The sequence below is a fragment of the Lepisosteus oculatus genome, chromosome 22 (genome assembly GCF_040954835.1).
Source record: "Lepisosteus oculatus isolate fLepOcu1 chromosome 22, fLepOcu1.hap2, whole genome shotgun sequence".
Taxonomy (NCBI): domain Eukaryota; kingdom Metazoa; phylum Chordata; class Actinopteri; order Semionotiformes; family Lepisosteidae; genus Lepisosteus; species Lepisosteus oculatus.
Window position 1 is genome coordinate 9759261 of NC_090717.1, and position 21551 is coordinate 9780811.

Consider the following 21551-nt stretch of genomic DNA (forward strand, 5'->3'; position numbering starts at 1 on the left):
TGAGTCATTGCAAGCAGGTTCCTGCAGAAAACGTCAAGAAGAAAGTGTCACAGAGGCTCAGGCCTGGGCTTCTGGCATCAGGAACTATCATATGACCGCCATCATGAAAACGAGTCCAAGCCAGTTGAGCCACTTTTAGTCTTCTGCCTCCAGCACAGGCACCCTTATTCCCCATGACGGGGGCAGGAGGGAGGGTGCCTGCTTACTATACTCTTAAAGGCTCATTAGCCCTGCAGGGGTTTGCTGCAGTACGCCAGGAAAATTACCCAGAAAAACTACTGCAGCACTCTGCGGCCCCCTGCTGTAGCATTGTGGCACTCATTACAACCCGGAGCTGTGGTAGGTCAGACGACAAGGGCGTCTAGCTCCTGACTGGAAGGTCCCGGGTTCAATCCCAGGGAGGTGCAAACGATGTAGCTTGCTCTAATTCCTTCCAGACAGCACCCAGGTGCACTCAGCCTGCTTTCTGAATGAGCACCGGGGGTTAATCCTTCTGGGGGTAATAGGCTGGCCGGAGCGTGATGCTGACCACATCACCTCCACCTCCAGTGTTGGATGGTTGAGAAAAATGGTGGCCCTTGCCCCCCATTCCCCCTGGGCCTTCACGGCCTGAAAAGGGGACCTGACCTACCTACTCATTACAATGTAAGCTTGAGAAATATACACACACTTGTGAATTACATAAGTATATGTGAGTGTACGCACACAGAAGCTTGTTTGTTTCACAGCAAATGTTTAGTGGGCTTTGACATGTAGTACACTGAGCATTTCTTGCAGAAGGCAAAAAATCTACAGTTGGTGAAAATGGAGGAAGAGGGAAGCAAGGAAGAAATGGGAAAAAATCCTACTGCTTGAACCAGAAGACCAGTACAGGAAAGAGGATTCAAGGGAGTTGAGCTCTGCCTCTACAGTTGTTTTATGGTGAGGAAGGGATTCAGGCCACAAGGAGATGCAACAGAAAATGCTTGTTTTTTTACATTCCAGTGTTAAACTTCCTTGTAAGTATGATGTTCAAGGTACACTCTTCAAGGTCCCCACTGTGCCAATATACTGTTAGTTGAAATCCTACTTTTACTGTTCTCCTACAAAAAATAATTTGTCTTCTATAAACAAGGCCCAGCTGAGAGGCCAGAATCCTTGGACAGCAGGTAAGCTACAGTATATTCTGCTCATAATCAATTCTACAGACAGTAGACTATGCAGATGTGACATGTCTATTTAGCAGTATGAAGAGGATCCTATTGACTTGCTCTAATGGAAAAAGACAGCAGTTTTGACAGAAGCCAAAAGTAAATTGAATTGAAAACTTTGAAGGCAAGACTTCAAAAAAAAAAACTGCGAAGTGTATCTACACAGGCAGCACGGTTTTGCAGTGGTTAGCATTGCTGCCTTGGATTCTAAGGGCCCTGGGTTCACTTCCTGGGGTGGTATGTGTGTGTATGTTCTCCATGTGTTCATTTGGCTTTCCTCCCACTGTCTAAAGGCGGAGGGGCGGAGCGGTGGCTCTCTGGCTCAGGATCTGCGCCTGTGGCTGGAAGGTTGCCGGTTCAAATCCCGCAGCCGGCAGAGGAATCCTACTCCGTTGGGCCCCTGAGCAAGGCCCTTAACCCCAACTGCTCCAGGGGCGCTGTACAATGGCTGACCCTGTGCTCTGACCCCCAGCTTCTCTCACCCTGTCTGTGTGTCTGTGTCTCATGGAGAGCAAGCTGGGGTCTGCGAAAAGACGAATTCCTAATGCAAGAAATTGTATAGGGCTAATAAAGTGATGTTATGTTAAAGATCCTGGTGTGAGTGCATCTTGGTGTGAGGACTGGCATCCTATCCAGGGTGTATCCTGCTGGGATAAGGCTCTCCTGTAACCCTTTATTGGATAAAGGTTAAATTATCAGTTAAATAATGGATGGATAGCACACATATACAACCTGCTCCTGAGGTATCAGAATAATATTACCTACTCTGAGCAGATTCTCATTGAATGAGCATTTTCGACAATACCTTTCCAATTTCATCCTTCAGCTTGTACTGGTTGAGCTGTACACAATCCTGTTAAAAGAAAAGTATAAAAGACCACAGTTACAGTCTATGGATGTTTTTACAAGGAGAGTGAGGAAGCAGAAGCAGTACAAATGTACAATACTGTAAAATACAGGTCTTCCAAGAAGCAAATCGCTTTTCTCTTCTCTGGTCTGCTAATAGCACAGGGCACCACAGGATTTTCACACCTGGTCCCACCATGCCATAAATCTGTAAGAGTTTGGAAACGTGTTTATATTTGCGTCTGATCAAGAAAATGGCGTTTTAATTCACACACTCAAGCATCAAAAGACCTGAATCAAAAACCTGATGTAGTACATTTTCTTCAAGAAGTTTCCTCTTCTGGAGAGACCAATAAAAACACATTCAGTGGAAAAGCAGAAACAAATAATAACAGAATATTATTATTATTGGTTATGTTTTATATTGTTTTTATTAAAAGTTTTATTAGCTAAATGCTTAAGCAGACCACAAAAAAACACAATGTTTTTACATAATATTAACCTATTACTATGTTAATATTTACCATTAGTGTCACAAAAATATGTACTGTTCTACTCAGGGCAGGTCCTGCTTATTAAGATTTAAAATCCTGAGTAAACATGGGAGTCTGACATGACGGACAATATCAGAAGGAGATTGTGAGAAAAATAAATACAGCTGCCAAATGGATAATAAGCCATAAGCTCACCAGAAGAGTCATCTGTGATATCAGAGAGTCAACTTCAATGAATTACAGAGCCTAGTACTAAAACAGCTCACTACAGACCTACCATACCACTCCACTTCACCACTTGATCTAGTCAACATACAGCTACCACCAGGTCTAGCTGAAGGCAACAGACCTCTGGCCTTACCTTTCAAACACTCTCAGTCAGTCAGAGGAAACTCACTGTGAACGGGTCATTATTGATAGAAAATAAAAGACAATTTTCTCTTTAAATAGAAAATATTTAATGCTTCATAGCACAGAAATCTGGATCTTGTCCTTTTCTCAATCAATGTTTCTAACAAATGTTGTAAAGAATAAATACAGCACTTTTGCAGGTGCTCAAACAGTATGCCTATAATGCCTATACTGGCAGATTCAGGATTGGCATGATTTTCACTGATGCTACCCTAGAATAATGATAGAGAAGTTAACGCTCCATTTTTAAACTTTTGTATTACCCTTTGTATTAAGTTTACCTAAATGTGTATTTGTGAGTGAAACCAGTGTGGTAGAATGATTGTACTGTACAGAGCTGTTACTCTCACTCGATATGCAGTTTTGGGTATGACTGGGCCACACCTGTGGTGTCTTTAACTCGTAAAAAGGAGTGTTATCTCGAGTCTCAGCCATGGATCCCAGACCTCCTAGTGTCATTTTGTCTTACGAGAACCATAAGTTTCAATTGTTGCAGTTTTCAAAAGCTGCAATTTTCTATACAGTTTCTATACAGTTCTATAAGGTGACATTCTGGCATTGTGTGGTGGGCACTAACTGGGCCCAGAATCAATACCCTGCACTCAATGCAAGTAAATACTTGAACTGAAAACAAAAGTATTAAACTGCATCGAGAACTTTAATTGATAGTAAACTCATCAATTGACATTTTATTAAACTGCGTCCTAAATTAATTTCTGAGGGATGAAGACACCACACAACCTAATTCAATTAGACTACTCATCAACTTCAATTACTTTCCTGAAACTGTCTCATTCCTGTAAATCAGCTTCCAGTCATATTCTGTATATGAATAACTACAGGACTAGTTGCAGACAATCTTTGCTGCTCGGCAGCTATAGGGTTGCTATGGAAACTATAGTTTGGGGAATTCTTTCCAAGCAAGATACCATGAAACTGATTTGCTCTCTTTTCCAATTACGGGAAGCTGTTAGGTAGCTGTGGTTCTTTTAAGGGTAAAATCAATTTTGGCCAAATTAGCCCACGGCAATCAGCAGATGGTAGTTCCCCACGCTGTCCACCATACCCTTTAATTGGCATTGCAATTGGATTACTCCACACTGAATGCCTGGTGACCAGATTCAGAAAGACAGGAAATGTGAGAGGGGGAGCCTGCTGAGTTTAATACACTTGGATGTGAAACACAGAAAGCTCTCCAGGTGCTCGAGTCCTCGTTCGTGAACCTGTTTAAGCCAGGCTGAGGAAGGGAAAACAATTCCTTGCATGACAATGTGTCAGCTGGAGCCTGGAATGAGCTTTTGATCAAGGAAGGACACCAAGGTGTTTTGCTGGAGCTGCTCCACCAGCTCAGAAATAAAAACAGGTGCTTTGGAGCTAAAATTAGACTCCCTTTCCAAAAAGTCTTTCTTTCAAAGCCATCACTGCTTCTGCTCTTACAGGGACAAGCCCGGTTTACCAACTGAGCACGCACAGTACGTTGCAGGTGGGCCCAAAAAAATAAACATGCATTCCCATTTTCAATTTTCAACACCTACAAGGCCTGAATGGCAGTTAGAAACGCTACCGTGTGGAGTACAGAATCTTTGGATAGTTTAAACACTGTCCAAAAACACGGAAGAACAAAGTCAGCCCTCACAGTTTAACAGTTCAATACTGAGACACCTGCTCCCTAGTCCTGGAGGTACGGTTCTGGACAGTCACCGTTACCATGACGACCGCATTGTGGGCTTCAGACAACAAGGACCAGAGATGGTGACCTACCTGGAGATCGGTGATGGAGACTCTGTGAGACTCCACGGTGGGCCTGCGGGGGAGGCGGGGAGAGGAGTGCGGCGAGGTGATCGGGGAGTAGGGCAGCGAGGGGTAGATGTAACGTCCGTTGTGTCCCGGCGAGCTTCCGGGAGAGGGGGCCGTCTGGGAGCGTTCCTGAAGGGACAGCTTCCTGTCGGACAGGTTGAGCCTGGCCCTGCTGGCCTCCCAGGTGTCGGAGCAGGGAGGGGTGGGGGACAGGGACTTGGGGGTTCCCACTTCGGCGAGTCTGTCGCCGGGCGGAGCGGCGGGTTCGGCCGTGTGGGAGCCGCTGTCCGTGTCTTCCGACTCCATCCCAGCCTGCGGCCCCCCTGCCCCATCCGCCGGGCTGGGCTCGTACTCCGTCACCACGATCAGGGAGTCCATGCCTGTGCGGAGGCTCAGGACAGAGATGCTGCAGATGAGGTCGGCTTGCTTCTGCTGCTGCTGCTCCTGCTTGGCCTTTCTGCTCCTTCTGCTCGTCTCATTCCTGCACACAGACGTCTTCTCAGCAGCAGGCTGGCTTGAAACACATGATGACATGGCGGCCTTCCCAGCTCCCTCCAGACTGCTGGTCCATCAGTCTCTCAGGTGTCCAGGCTGCCAGGGGAACACAATCTCTGCTATATGACACATTACTGGGACTGGCCTGAGCAGTTGTTTTGATTTCTTTCCTTGCCACCCCAGTGAGTCCCTGGGGACTCCGTCTAGTATCTAATATCAGCCTCTATCTAGTATTCACGATGCACGTCCATCAAAAGCTGCATCAGGGGAATCAAGACCTGCCACCTGTACTGTTATAACCAAGTGTGGTGTGGCAACATCAGCTGGCTTGATGTTATCATGTCCAGCAGTCTTTCCCCAAGGAAAACGCATTCTTTGAACAGGAAAAATCTTGGAATAAGACGTTTCATGCTTTCACACCATTCATACTATTCCGGATCACACTGTTTTTCCCAAAGCAGTAGAAATACTTTTGGCATCTAATTAAAGTGGGTTTCAGAATGAAGTGGCTTCTGGATCTACATAAATCTGTATGTGTAAGACAAAAGTGAAACAATAGAGATCTTTGATTTCACTTCCAGTAGACTTATATCAAGATACAAACTCTGAAAATCCTTCTGGAAAACTACTACAGATCCATGATTTATACCCTAATTTCCTGCTGCAATATTTAATCTTGTAAAATCTGTATAAATATACTGTCCAGCTGAGACTCTTCAGGAACTGCTGCTGAAGGTTAGACTAGCATGCTGATCAGTGAGAAGGGTCAGCACAGTTCTAATATCTTTTCCATGGGGAAAGTCAACACATTGAAACATTATGTTAAGTCAGGCACGGCCTGCTTCATTAACACCGATTTGAAGCTGTTAGATTTTCTTTCTCCCAACACACAAGTGACAAAATGTGTAATGGTACGGTGAGGAAAGAATGTTTTTTCACCTCTGCAATTTAGCTGAAAAGCCTTGACTATACAATACTCCCTACTTGACTTGGATCAGCTGAGTGCACACTACCTAAAAACAGGGACAAATTCCCGAATACGTTCTGTCCCCCTGAGATGTCGATCATCTCAATGACAACTGCACAACATCTGCATCTGAGTGTCGGCTGTTGACTGCCAAATTCTGCAAGGAAATGTAGCAAGACAGGAGATGGTCGAGCAATCCACGGAAAAACCTGTCAGGAACAAGGTGTTCCGGAAACAAGGAGTAAACAAATCTGCAATTGCTACTGTGTGTGTGTATCATTCTTGCAAGGCGGTTCATTGAAGCAAGCTGACAGAGCTGCTGGACGAGTTAGGGGAATGCTCCCAGACCCAAATTAAAGTCTCAACATGTGAGAGGGGTCTTACATATACAGTAGTGATTCTGTTTCAATGAATATGAGAATGACCATTTTTTGATCTAGCCTATGCAATATTCTATGCTGCTTCATCAACATGAGAGGGACACTACTGCCTACAGATAGAGGAAAATGCAGTGATTTTCTCTTGATGCATGACCATGCAGTTACTTCTGGATAATGACTGTACATACAAACACATTTTGATTTCATTCGTGGTTTTATGCAGATATTTTAAATATAGTACACAAGACAACAAAGCACCGGTCATTCTTCTGATTATTTTCATGTACAGCAATTCTAAAACCAAAATACAGCTGGAAACTGTATGTGCTTCAAATTCCCATGCAAGTTGTATGAACACAGCTCAAGCTTGGCCAATGCAAAACTGCAAGCCAGCATGACACAACTTTCTTTGCTGATGTTAATCAAACAGCTTACTATAAACAAAAAAAGGTTACTTTACTTTAAAAGGCAGATGAAAACTGAGCACACATACCATTTCAAGCTCGCTGTTCCAATATAACAGTTGTAAACTATCCTTTCTCATGCAGCAATATAAATGTCAGGCCCTTTAGTTTTAAAGCTCAACTCCTTTTAAACACAAGGATTATTGAAATCCTTGCAATGACATTGTCATAATGCAAACCTTAACCTTAGGGTAACAGGGTGGGCAAAAGTAGTAGGAATCAGCCCTTGCTGATGTAAAACAGGAGTCTCGCTAAGAAAAGGAGCTGAACGCTGAAGGAAGAGATAGGAGTCTTCTGTGTTTAGGATTTACAGCTACCCTCTAATATCCTAACTTCTGATGTCCATTTATTTCATATATGCCTCTTTCCATTTCATTAGAGTCTGGAACTTTCTTCAGAAATGTATTGGGATGTGTATCTGTGATGTGTCTGTGAGTCATATTTAGTAAGGATTTGTGTTGTACAACTACATTTACAGTATTTCAACAAATTTTGAACAGTATATAGAACCAATGGAAATACTGGAATGGAAGGAAGGAATGTGAAATATCCACTAGTGAATGAGAACCAGCCTAAAGCATGGATGCTGGACTTTGTCCATTTCATTAAAGCTTTATTCACTCCTTCCCATCAGATCTTATGGACTCTAAGAAATAACACGGTAGGAGTTGAGCTTTATTAACGGAGAGAGTTCTTGCTAGCTCCAAGATCAAGCATCTGGTGTCACACAACAAATGACCCTTGCAGATATAAATTAATCTGGATTTGTCTTCAGATACTGTATTAATCTTCGAGAATTTGCACCCAGATTACAAAAAATATGAAGAATGTGGCTTTTACCAATCAGTATGCAGCATTACATTTCACAATAAAAACTACTCTGACCAGTTTTAAGTCCTCCACTGTCAGCCGTTTAAAAATGTACCCCTAGACTCATTTCTCCAAAGAATTGCATAGAGATTTGCAAGATATTTTGTGTGAATTCAAAGTATGAAGTGACTATGCAGTAACAGAATTAAGAATCAAAACATTTTTGTCACAGTTTAATCTCTGAAAAACGTCTAATTCAAGGGGTGCATTGTCATGTGACACTGTCAAGCCCTGTGCAATGCGAAAGACTGGAGTCATGCCAGGAAAGAATGGTCGCTGCCTACCTGACCACAGCACACAGCTGCTCCAAGGCCAGAAGAAAAGACAATCAGTTACACGAGGACACAAAAATATCCTGATGGATCCTGCTGAATCAAGGCCATACAATAGGGGGGCCAAAACTCCTTAAAAACCCAGTACAACATCCCAGAGTAATCATTCAGGAATTCCATAGGGAAGATCCAGCTCCTTTCACCTTAGAAGTGACAACACTTTCACTGTCCCAGTACTGGGATAGGAGGTGTCTAAGAAAGCCCCAGCTGCTTCTGTAAGTTCTGTAGGAATCCATAAGGATACAGGTCCTAAAGGACACCTATGTGTGTACTAACAATACAATACTGATGATACTGAAGTGGAATTTTGCATATGCCATTTACTCATCAGTAGTGTATTTTTTACATTATTTTTCTAATCCCAATAAAGAATTTAAAATACCACGTAAAACAAATTGTCACCTGAAGGACCGGTACATTTCTTAACATTTGTGGAATACAGATAAAGGAATCATCTGTGACAGCAGGTGAAAGCAAACAGGAGATTTTTGCACAGAAAAAAAACACAATACATTTGGCACTGTAACTTCCTCAGGCTAGAACTAATCCTATCTGGGAGTGCTGCTAGCAACCCCACCCACACACCCCCGTTCCCAGTCCCTGACTATTCATTAATGCCACTGAAACTGCTCTGGCACTGTCTCCCGCCTCAGCAGAATAGCAGAATGTCAGCCCATCGCCTCTTCTCCCTGCGTGGGAACTGGCTCACATCTCTGTACTGGATTGTTCTGGGGGCTGCGAGCTGTATTTCTGCAGCCTCACTAATATGAGTGCGGTCCTGGCTCTGCGGCGCCTCTCTGTTGTACCAGGTGTCATTGTACTGCTGCTGTCCGCCTGGTACAGTCTCCCTGGCCCTGGACACTCGGCAGGGAGACACGCTTTTCGGTCACGATGTTAGCAAGTACCAGATCACAGTCCTGTTCATTTGAACCTGCTCTTCCTTTCTCCACCGCAGGAACAGTTTATGTTTTTTTTAGTTCAGACAAAAGACAATCATGACAGAACCGGTTTGCATACTTCCTATTAGGACAGAGATTATACAATCATTAAATGATAGGTATAGATGACCTTTCTGCTACTATGTTGTTAGGACTGTACTTAGTTAGGATAGGTTTATTGGATTGGATCATTGGAGTTACGATTATTGTTAGGATAGGTCTAACTTGCACAGTAGGTCTATCAACTAAATTTCTTTGTTTTATTTACAGAAGAAGTTTTATACTACATAGCTTTACTCGGATTTCCTGTGGGTTTGATACAATTAATGTACAAACCTGGAAACCAGCAGCTGCCTGTCAGTTCTATTCTGTTGTCCTGCAGAAATGGAAATGCTGGTCTTTCCGATGCGTCATATATAGAGAGAGAACTGCAGTTTCTTTGATGTTGGCTTTTCTGTCAAAGTCAGTAGCCTTTTTATCCAACTGCAGTGGTATTTCAGTAGTGCTTTTTTTAAAAAAAGTTGCAGGTCCACAGAGAAGTCATGGGAAAGATTCAGAACTAAACAGGGACTCCCACATGACTACCAGTAACAGCGCTTGCTTCAGTGGGCTGACTCATCTCACAGTTGCCAGTTCGAGTCAATTCTATGTTTATATTGACACAGCAGGAACGGCAGCTGGGAAACCAGTCAGCTAGACCTGCCCTGTATAAACTGAATGGTGCCTGTGACCCAGCAGCACTGACAGCGACAGATACAGGCTTTCTCCACGTCAGGGCGAGAGGGACACTGTGGATGTCCCAGTCTGGAAAAACGGGGGGCAGTTCTGCCAATGCATGCTTCAGAACAAAGCATGGATGACACCAATTACTGCCATGTCTGACCAGGGTAAAAGCCCTCATGATGAGCTGAAGAAGTGGGGATTCCAAATATGTAAAAATCCAAAGACGTGCTGGTTTGTGCCTGGGTCATGTAACTGGGATTCCTCAAGTCTCATCATTAAAATGAGAAGAGTGCCCAGGCACAAGGTTTTATCCAGGGCTAGTCGAGGGGCTTCAGTGATGGCAGTGATGTCACCGAGGGAGCCACCTGTGAGTGTCAAACAGCGAATGAGTGACCCAGCAGCAGGGACTGTCGTAGGGGCACGTCCACATGGTCTCATTCGCACCCAAACTGGTGTGAGGGTCGCAGCTTTAGAGCAGAGTCCTGAAGCTACTGGCTATTCCAGAGAGGGTGGCTTTATAGCTCAAAATAACTGGCAACTCCCACCTTCAAAACTAAAACAAAAAAGCAAAAGAAACACTTTTTGCTTATGTATTCCAAGGGCAATTGCCTTCACTTTTTAATTTCAGTGACTCATTTTTTTCTGTTTTAATCCATTTAATATATCAAAGTACAAACCGAACGTACAAAATTAGCATTCCTTTGAAGAAAAAAAAGTAGGCCGCTTCTATTCCTAAGAGAAAACCTCTGAAAGTCAGATGGAAAGTCACACAGAAAGAGGCAGGTGAAGTCCAGCTGACAAAATCACAGAAAGGATTTAAGAACATGATCTTATAGCCTTGGTTGAGGTCTTCTGGATCTTCTAAAGGGATAGTCTCACACCGTTCCTTCAAATTTAGATCTTCCAAGGCAAAAATGTGAACTGGGAAGCAGATTCAAACCAGTACAAAGAAGGAGAAAGACAGCAGTCTCTGGAAGGAAGTGTCTTCTCTTGCTGTATAATCTGTGCATGGGGACTTTTTAAGAATCATCTAGATGGCCTCTGCAGATCACTGGGGTTACAAGGATTAAAGTCAGATCCTGGGGATTGAAAGACCTGCTGTCATTCATGCCAGCTTTTATATTTGCAATGGAAGAGAAAACCCAATGGTGTGAGCACGTGCTGGAGCCAGCTGGAAAGATGAGCTTCAGACACAGCTGCTGGTCTGGCAGCCGATAAAGGCGATTATTTTCTATTTAAAAATGGCGACTCAGGGAAATATCTAAACACAATGAACAGGCACATTTACACATATGCAGTAGGGGACCTATAGCTGTTAGGGCTGTGAAACAGTAATGAGAAGGCAGTGGGTTCGAATCCCAAGTGAGACACTGCTGTTGTCCCATTGACAAGAGCAATCAGATCGCTCCAGTAAAATGTCCAGCTGTATATAAAGTGGTACCAATGTAAATCACTTTGAAGAAAGCATCACTCCTACAAGTGAATAATAATGCACCACACTTAAAGAAGGAGCCTTAAAGAGGCAGAATACAGGCCAGTTCTTCCATTCAATTATTGACTAATAAGAGTATTTAAAGGGTATTTAATAAGAGATATGATGACAAACACTTCCATTTGGTGGGCGGCTGTGATATGAGCTGACCAGTACTCCCCAACATAAGTATAATGTCCAATAATGAGTCAGGAACTTTCAAATCAATAAATGACTCTTTCAAAAAAATGTTTAATGTGACTTTGATCAATGCATAGATGGGTTTCTTCTCACCCAAACTAAGTCTTACTAACAACTGTCAAAGATATTAAAATAATTAAAAAACATCAGTGGAGAAAATAGTTGATGCAATTAACCTACAAACATTACAATTCCTGATTGGCCTAAGGCTTCTGAACAGACGTTGATGTCTTACTTTCACATGAAGATGTTTGACTAGACAGTAAACATAGAAGGATTAGTACCAAATACTAATCCTGTTAGCCCAGCAACTCTTTGCACTTAGAAAACTATGTTGGAATTTTCTGTAACCATAATAATTCTGTACATAAGGTCAGGGAGTAATTCTAAATAAGCAATGAAATATGTGGGCGATTCTTCACAAGAACAGGTTTCTTATTGAAACATAGTGCACACATCAAACAATATGATTCTCACACAGTTGGAAAGAATGTGGAACCCAGCTTCTATATTCATTAAAATATTTTTTATTGTATATGTGGCAATAAATAGAAAGCTCATTTACTCACACACTTGGCACACTAAGAGGGCAAAATGTTTGAAGATGCAAGCCAAAGAAAGTGTGGTTCACACACGGAATGAAGAGGGAGCTTCTTAACTTCATATTTTTTTCCTGAAAATTGGGTGAATCAGTTGGGAGTTTATGGGACGTAAACATTTTGAAAGTTGTTCTGCAAAACTTCAACAAGGTATAGGGTGGTATATATAGGGTGGTTCTCAAAGTTCTAATGAGGATGGCTATAAAAGTACATTTTTAAGGCATTACAATAATAAAAAAAACTTCCATTATGCTAATATGATGAAATGAAAATCAACACTTTTTGAAATCACAGACAACACTAACACACAACCCACTAGCAGCCTTCACAATTAGTCACACAGCATGACACAGGCCACAAGAAGCCAATGTTTACATGCCAATTACCATCAGACATAATTGAAATAAGTTACACCCACTGACACAACTACTAATAGGAATGACAAGCCAAGTCACTGGTCTGCAGTATTTGCCTGAATTAATAAATGTATCAATTTGAAACTGAGGCCATAGAAGGCCAAGCAACTGTCCTTAATTTGTGTACAAAACATTTCCCCAGGTATGTGAAACAAGATATGTGCCAAGTGCAGATTTCTAAAAATTATTTGCATCTGAACAAATAGCCCCTGCAATTCTGATTCTAGGAATTATACAACTACAAACAGCTGGCATTGTTTTCTTATTGAAGAAGCTCCTTAATGTTAAGAGACGCTTATAATTAGATCTGTTTATGGGCTCATTACAGCAGGATATCCAATCTTAGCTTTCACAGGGGGGTGGGATGTTGGATGGGGGAAGAGGATTGAGTAACACCTATTAAAAAGAACAAAGCAAACAGAGCAGATAAAGAATCTTGAACTCAGATCCATAAAACAGGGAATGCTTTCTATTTCTACATACAGTAGCATGGGGAATCAAATCCAGTTCCACCAGAAATTGCACCACAGTGGGATTCGATTCAAGCAAAATCGTTAATGACACAAACAGCTTCCACTAATGCAAATCAAATATCTTAAGATATCCACAGAAAACAAAATTACACAGATGAAGTAAATCCATTAAAGGAGTGGTTTGGTGAATTGAACCTGTCACATTTTCTGAAAAATGGGCCAAAATCACAGTTGTTTTATACAACAAACAGCAGAGTTTGGTACAGACAGTCTATCCCATTTTTAATATATGCAATTATTATCTCGCTCCTATGCTGCAAACCAACAATGTCCTGGTTTTACGGCTTTCATGAGTGAGCAAGGAAATGTGGTTGTCTCAAAATGGATCAAAGAAGAGACTGCATCTAACCTAAATATTGTTTCAAAAACAAAATGGAATAATCTGATGCTCACCCTCCATTCCTGGTGATAATGGTTTAGAAAGAAATGTGCCTAAACTGCATTGCAGTCTTTCAAGAGACTCTTTCAAGAGAATTTATGCTCCTCCCCATCTTTCTTCAAAAAAATTTTGTAATACAGAAAGGGTATTTTTTGTCTTAAAGTGTTATTTCTGCCTATGTACTACTCCATTGTAAAGTGTTTTTGCATGTCTTGACATGAAAGGCACAATATAAAATAAAATGATTAAAAAGACAGCAACATCAATAAAGTTTAGATGGGATTTTCTCTGGGTGCTTTGAATGCTCTGGTCCATCTCCTGAGTGTGACCTGCAGTAATGGACAATCTGCTTTGTACACGCTGGTGTCTGTATTTTCCTTCCACAGCTCAGAAATGCTCAGCTTCCAAAGTGAACTGCGACTCCATCATACTTCTGCCTTGTGGAGGTTTTTACCTTTGTTCCAGTCTTGTCAAGCCACAGCGATGTGAACTCACTGAAGCTACACTTCTGGCTTTCTATATTCATATCTTGCATTGGTCTTCACCAGCATTAGTGAGAGAAAAACAACAATATCCAATGGTTTTGTGTGTGTGTGTACTAAAGAGTTAAATGCTTAAACACAAGCCATGTCTGATTTAACAGTGCCTAACTAAAGCATCACTGCTGTGCCCTAGAAACAAACAGATGTTTATATGGTGTCAGCCATCTTGCTCCAGATGTTGGAGCTTGTCAAAACACCCTCACACGGCCTAGCCTTTTAAACCCCAGAGCGGGAGAGAAATAAATGTAAGAAATAAAGGTATGTAAGAAGGGAAGGCATCCCAATTCTGAGAACCAGGAGGTTTTCTAGATACCTTTAAAATATAAACCACTGAAGACCTTTGGAAAAGCATTAAATTGATCCAATTCAATCTTAATTTGACCAATTTAAGATCCTTAACTAAGAGACATAGAAAATTGATGGATTCCAGAGTCAAGGGATTTGAGTTGGAAATGCCTGCAAGGGATTTTGAAATGCTTAGAATGGATAAGGCACCCAAGAGCACAAGAGTTGTCTTAAGAAGGAATCTCTTAGTAAAGACACATCTATAGCTCCTGCTGGTATTAAAGAATGGTACATCAGAAGCAGACTGACTCCCAGTGTCCAGATTCAGTTTGCAGGTCTAATTAAAATGACTGGGTGACAGGGGATTATTATCTATTATTAGAGGTGCTATTAGGGTAACAGGGACCTCCTGAGCTGGTAGGTTGTGACTGGATTACATGTAAGGAACCGACACAGAAACTATTAAGCCATTTTCTTTCTGTCTTAAGCTATCAATGAATTAAAGAGATCTAGAAATCCCGCTGGCTCGTGACCCTAAAGGATCTGAGCAGTGGGGCTGCGATTTAAAACAATGCGACTGAAGACATGTCTTGTTCACAAACAAAAACGATTGCTGTATCAAGCTTGTTCCAGAAAGAACAGGAAATATCCCAGTTAATCCTTAGGTGGCACTGGGAACAATTCTAAAATATTTAGACTAGAAGGCTCTAGTCCTAAAGCCATGAAAGATGTCTAATTTCCAAACCACCTCCAATCTCAATTATTTCATTGACCTAATTAATTGAATAAGAAGTCAAATCACCAGGGGTAATCAATTGCTGAAAAATCCCAGTTTTTGAACTCACTGATTTAAAGGGTTCAAATAGCAAACACAATCTTCCAGTCACTGTCTTCCACTAATTTATACCCTTGCATACATATTTTAGGTAAACACATAGCCCACATGATACAGGCATTGTAAAAAACTCTCTGGTATGGTTTGTACAAGTTCTTTAGCAATGCTATTTAAATGCTTCTAGCAGAAAAGATCATGCAATATGCTTCAAGAAATCTCACAGAACTTCACAGCACAATTTTCAGTTTCTTCATGGCCAACTCCCTAGAGAAGGCAAGGTGGATATTTAATTCACAGTGCCTCATAGCATAATGGAGCAATACAGCTTGTAATAGGGGGGTAGTTTCAAGATGACAAAATTTCAACTCTTATTTTTTTTACAATGCTAATCAAATGAGATTGTGATTGAAGAACATTTCTCATATTATTACCATTATCAGACGCATAAGTCTTACTCTACACTAATGCCTCTGAATGTCTCGTACATACAGTATCAGACTGTATGTTCACTGACAAGTCGGCTGAATTCACTGCAAGAGAGAGATGCTGTCAATGCACTTGTAACAATTCCAATCTGTCATCAAAAACAGGCTGTTTCATAAAGTCTTGCTCCAGCACAGTGGGGGGCTGAGGTGGAAACAAGTAAAAACTGTTCATCCCTTTACACACTGCAGTGACAGGAACCCATAGGGAAACCCACACAGCATGCTAGAGATTTAGCTGAGATATTGCTTCAAAACAACTGTGACAGTCACTCAGCCATGGGACATTCAATTACCATTACACCCGTAGATCACGAGAGTTCATGCTATTATTGATTTCTTCAACCAGGCCCAAAACTGGGGTTGACACATCAGTAATTGCTACATAGCCTGGATTAAACACCTTGCAAACACCATTACAATAGCGTTTCTCAAATCCCACTTTCAAAAGCAATTGGATTTTGTCTGAGCTGTTAAGTAATTGAACTAACTACTCCCTTAACTGAGCCAGTGTATCTCTCTTTTTCAGATCTAAAGAGGATAATCTTTTTTTAAAGAGGTGTATGAAACCCCGCAAGACTGTGACCCTCGGGGAGTGTAAACGATCAATCACATTGCAGCGCTATGATACAAAGTAATACCAAACTTGAAACAAAAATCCGGGACAAGCAGTATTTGTATAGATATGCATTTACGTGAGTAAATGTCGAGACTATTTAAATTTGATTTCCTTTAAACCTATAATATTTAAGACCATACGACTTGGCAGCGCTATCTAGTCAAAATGCTTAGAAACAACTAACCACACATACTGTAATTACTGGCAGGCACGATGCACTAAACAGACGATGATCTAGTCCAAAAAAGAAACCCTTTCCCTTGACCTGATTCAGTCAAGATGCTGAGAGCCGCGTGTAGTCTTAGGACCCAGCGGACGTTGGTATAGCGGCCGTAGTACAGTGAAGTACAACCAAAACAACCGTGTGGGGTGAAGATCGCCGAGATCTTTTCATTTCTCCCTTCGCTTTCATGCGAAAATCGGCGTTACCTGTACGGACACATCCTACAACACGGGCCGGGCTTGTTAATAATGCAAAACCTACCGACTGCCCACCCCCCCCTCAAAATCAGAGGCCTCTTACCCAGCAGAATAAATAGTGTGCGAGATCGCGGCCCGAGACGTTTGCAATAGGAGTGCAATTTTTGTCAATGGTTCACATCGCCGATTCCGCTTTCTTGAACCGCAATCATCTGCTCTTACTGCGAGGACGCATTCTCAACTATGAAGTGTTCTTAAAGGCCAGAGCCCTCGTTCTGAACTAATGAATCACGGTTAATACTAGCTAATTGTGAAAATATATATTCACTTATAACGCGCACCCATGTTTCTCTCCGCCTGTGATCATAATGCCAACTAGGCTGGACACTCGGCAAGTACGAAGTGAAAAGTAAATTGAGAGACGAACGCCCGCCTTTCAAACACAATCGCACATTCTTGCGAGGGATAAGAGAGGGAGAGTTTGCATGCCCCGTTGGCTGTAGTTAACAAGACAGATGTTAAAATCACAAACAGCCAAATTCAGCGGAAGACCGCGCTCGCAAACGCATTACACCAAACCGCACGCGTTTCCTGGCGAAATTCCCAGCCGTGCATATCTCAGGGAGACGCGTTACCTTTTCATGTTCCCCGTCAGAAAATGTTGCAGATTCCGCTACTTTCCCAACACCATCGCACGATTTCCCTGCAAATAAGGCTGTCTGGCAGGGAGAGCGGACGACTGGGCGCTGATAGGTGGACTGGAAGTGGGATAGTCCAATCCCGACATAAAACAGATCAAATCCTCCTCCTTCAACTGAGGAGTGTTTTGCGGGATCAAGCTGTAAACCTACAGAACTGGTCTCAGATGGGGATTTTCCCCCACAATGAGTCTGATCAGTTTTGACCGATTACTAGTACTTCGATTTCGGAATACCATGCCGCGATATACTGTTGATAATACGGTTTTAGCAGCGGGCAAGCGAACGGTTAACGATATATGCTTTTGGTGAAATTAAATATTCAATTAACGTTTTCTGTGTCCGGCGAGAAATGGTGAATTTAAGCAAATAGGCTGCTAGCAATGGAGGTGAAGGAGAAAGCTGTATCCCTGTTTAAAAATGTCTGAATCGTGAGAACGCTGCATCATACTTAAACGCTCATATCTGACTAACTCGCAACCCATTACCTCTCAAAGTTACAGAAATATGCATTAGCGACGCATAACACCCACGTACACTGAAATTGTGGCTCTCTGACGCCCTCTCGTGGGCAGAAAGGTCCTAATCAATGTTTCTCGACGTTCATTTTTAATGTCGATTCTTTGCTGGGTGCCGATGTTTGTGTATTTTCTTAACTGTACATGCAAACAAAACCCTGCCATATTTTTTTCTAAAAAAGTTACATATATATATATAGCAGTCCAGCCGTGACAGTGTTATTCACTGTTCAAACACTTCACATAAAACCCAGGACATTTATCCCAAGATGAGACCACCCTACTTCTGATTTCTCCACAAAGTACTTTGAAACTATTTGAATCAGGCATGTTGCATGAATGGCACTGGCCTCGTCGGTAAAACTATATCAGTCTCTATATTCTAATGTATTGGATTTCTATAACATTTCACCTCAACACACTCTGCATATTTGAATGTGCACTTCACCCACTGCCAAAGAGCAGCACCCACCTGAGAGAAGTGGTAGATGTGCACCAACAGCTCCTCTACAGAGCAGATCAGGTGGGGGAGTCAGAAATGGCTTCAGCTGAATTAAGAGGGAGCTTCAGAGACACTAGAGTGGAAGATGTGTAAGCTGCCAGATTTAGATTACACAAAACTGAAACACCAGCAGATCACTGGGAACAAAGTATGAAACCTGAAGAGTAAAAAAAAAGGCACAGCTGCACTCATGTTCAACATAAGTTTTTTATTTAACGGCCAAAGATATGAATTACTATTAAAACAAAACCAGACTATGTTGTCCACTAGACATTATTTTATCAATGCATCAATTCTGGAGAAGCTCATAAGGTGAATTATGTTTTTGAAACAAGACTGAATGGAAACCCGACATTTCTTACAATACAAACTTCATTATAAGTCAGTACAAAAGTGACAGAAGTTGAAAATCATCTTTAGACCAAACCTAAAGGCTGTTATGAGGATCAATATGTTGAATTACATAAACAGCTGCCCCTTTCATGTAGATTCGACTGCAGTAAATCAAATGTTAAAGACAGTACTGACTGAATATTGATTTGTTAAAATGTGAAAGTAAAGGAGCTGCACAAACACTGGACATTATACCTATTTTTATTGAGCACCTAAAAAACTTGCCAGAAAAAAAAAATCAAAAATGATTTGCCTTTTAACAGACAACATCGTGAATGATCACCCAACCTTTTAAAAAAACTGTACAGTAAGAAAAGGCCATGAAGTGCACATTGAGGGTTATCGTCTCTTCTGGAAAATATTTCCTCTTCCCATTCCCCCGCGGCCTCTTCCTCTCGCAGCCACTTAAAAAGAAAAAAGTGGACACAATATACAGTACGTGTTAATCACCCTATAATTGCAAACAAGCTGCACTAACTGGCAATGCCGATCAACAGATTACCAACAATACTGCTGCTCTGGAATAAGTTCCATCGTTCAAGAAATGACAGGCCCCTCAGATCAGTAACTTATTAGCAGCCACGTGACCTGATACGAATGTCTTACTTCTAATGAAGGCCTTAACCCATGCACCTAAACCTAAGGAGTTTTAACCCAGGTCATTACGTAGGTGTAGAACCAAGTAACGATGCACACGTCAGCAGGTGGTGATCGAAGAGCACTTTCTAGCTGGCGTTACTTTATTTCAAGACAGTCATCAGTACGATGGACGCTAAGGAATAAATTTAATAAAAACCAATAACTTTGATATTTCTGTAGGGTTCTGCTGATCACGCTGAAGTCCTCTACAGAAACACACCACCTGGAGAACTGTCCTCTGAATTGGAGTCTGGTGAACAACATACCTTGAGCTTTGAGAATGGCAGCCTTCCCTCTTCCAGCTCCAGAGCCCTGGTTTTTGTTCTTCATACTCTTCAACATGGGGGCGTTTTTCAACATGTCCGGCAGGATTAGAAATCTTATCTTGCTGCCCCGGATATAGACCTGTTCCAACTGCGCCACACGTCCATCTCTGTATGTCACAGTGATATTAGACATCTGGAAGACAAAAAAAAGCAGCTTTAAATTCACTTGCATGTGCACAACTCTGCATGAGATTAATTCAAAGAATCCATCAAAAGCACATAATGTGTGAAATTATATGGGGTCACTGGCCTAAAAGGTTTGCTTGGTTTTGTGACCCCTGGCATTTCTCATCTCAACCACTTATCAGGCTTACCTGGCAGTTCATATTGTCCTCTGCTTCTATAAGCTTTCCTCTGTACACTTCGCCCGTGTTGGTTTCACAGGTGACGATGTGACCCTCGGCCTCATGCAGAACTTTGATAGGCACTCCGATGGACATTTTAACTGGGACCTCTAAACAAACACCATGACAGGGAGGCAAATAATTCCAGGTGAGCAATATTAGGCTAGAACACACAAAAACCATGCTTCTGGATACCTTGGAAAAAGCCAGCATCTCTACCCCATGCCCGATAAATTAGATTCTGTCCTGCAGCTCAGTTTGTACACAAGTTAAGGTTACACATCACACGTTTTTGTAAATGCCTGTTATTAGGTAACAAGATTAAAATGCATTCAGTAACGAGTATTAGATTTTGAATTTAGACAATTGTAAAGGGTTTGTATGGACCAAGCAGGCCATTAGCTGTTCACAAAGGAATCAAAACCTGGATACTGGATGCATTTACTCATAGGTACGCATGTTTAGTTCGAGTCTAAAGAGCAATCTGATTTAACCTGGTATATACTATCAGTGATCAAGATGGACCCCAGAGCAAAATTCACTAGTACTTTTAACTTTTTTGACAGTTTGTTAGCATACATTTTACAAAATAGATGTGATAATGTGCACTTCACAAGATTAAAAAAAAAATTAGGCAACTCTTTTTATAGATAATAGACCAGTGCGTTAAGCAACATTCACTAAAACAATCTTCGAAGCAGATATTCTGCACTTTCGAAACATATTCTTCAAAGCAGTAAATGAGAACAAACGGTCTCTACTTCGACACGGCCTTTGTGTTATGGCAAAGCCCAAAGAGACTTGGGTAGCTTTAGCTATGGGAAAAAAAAAACCCATCTCATTAGCAAAAAAAAGTTTTTGTTTTGCATCTGGGAGAAAATACTTCAGGAGAAGGTATATTTGTTTTCTAACGTAAAGTATTTCCACGCCATTCAAATCAAGTTCATTTCCTACCTTCAACGAACTCATAATCTTGATTCCCTTCGTTAAAAGAAAGGTAATATCTTACAACTTGTAATGAAACATAAAATTCTTACCTGTTCACAGCAAATATTGAATTCCTTCTCTTATTTAACCGTTTCCCGGTTTTAATCGTGAACGGCAGCGTGTTTAAAACCTGACCGCCTCGGAGTACGATTTTGTTCGTTTCCAATACCCCACAATGCAACGCGTTAAAGGAAGTCACAAAGTGCTTCCGGTTCGATTTGGGTTTTTCCGTCGTTATGATGAATGTTGGGATTTGTAGTTTAACCAACATAACGTCTTCTAAAATTTCTCAAGAATGAAAATAAGTATAACGGGCTTTCTTTTTACTAAATACCACACAAGGAGGAAACATGTTCTGTTGCTCCAACTTTTTTTTACTGTGCTACGAAAAACATTTGTAAAGATATACAGTAACTCTCATCAATGTATAAGTTCTTATTATTTCATTAAACCTT

General features: G+C 41.5%; 2 protein-coding genes across 4 annotated transcripts in view; both read right to left on the reverse strand.

Moving 5' to 3' along the window:
- The window catches only part of LOC102693525 (calcium/calmodulin-dependent protein kinase kinase 2), a 32919-nt gene extending 15086 nt beyond the window's left edge, over positions 1 to 17833 (reverse strand). Inside the window, exons 1-4 of one of the 3 annotated variants that reach the window (XM_015366405.2) lie at positions 17325 to 17832; positions 8199 to 8215; positions 4703 to 5329; positions 1996 to 2043 (exon numbers count right to left, since the gene is read on the reverse strand). In XM_015366405.2, coding sequence (XP_015221891.2) covers positions 1996 to 2043; positions 4703 to 5272 — 618 coding nt within the window. In that variant the 5' untranslated portion in view covers positions 5273 to 5329; positions 8199 to 8215; positions 17325 to 17832. Of the gene's footprint in view, positions 1 to 1995; positions 2044 to 4702; positions 5330 to 8198; positions 8216 to 17324 lie in introns of all 3 variants that reach the window. The other 2 variants (XM_006640415.3, XM_015366404.2) reach the window with 2 other exon arrangements.
- Positions 17834 to 18597: 764 nt separating this feature from the next.
- Positions 18598 to 21292, reverse strand: LOC102696995 (small nuclear ribonucleoprotein Sm D3). Its single transcript, XM_006640260.3, has 4 exons — positions 21147 to 21292; positions 20080 to 20219; positions 19706 to 19898; positions 18598 to 19204 (listed from the first exon to the last, which is right to left on the reverse strand). Exons 2-4 carry the CDS (start codon positions 20203 to 20205, stop codon positions 19140 to 19142), a joined length of 384 nt encoding a protein of 127 aa, XP_006640323.1. The 5' UTR covers positions 20206 to 20219; positions 21147 to 21292; the 3' UTR covers positions 18598 to 19139.
- Between the last annotated feature and the right edge of the window lie 259 nt (positions 21293 to 21551).

What these genes read in the sequence shown, in the direction of transcription:
- LOC102696995 (XM_006640260.3), bottom strand. Translation starts at nt 20,205, where the DNA reads ATGTCCATCGGAGTGCCTATCAAAGTTCTGCATGAGGCCGAGGGTCAC. An exon ending in AGGACAATATGAACTGCCAG is followed by an intron (nt 19,899 to 20,079) that starts GTAAGCCTGATA and finishes TTTGTCTTCCAG; the next exon opens with ATGTCTAATATCACTGTGAC. An exon ending in TGCCATTCTCAAAGCTCAAG is followed by an intron (nt 19,205 to 19,705) that starts GTATGTTGTTCA and finishes TTTCTTTTTAAG; the next exon opens with TGGCTGCGAGAGGAAGAGGC.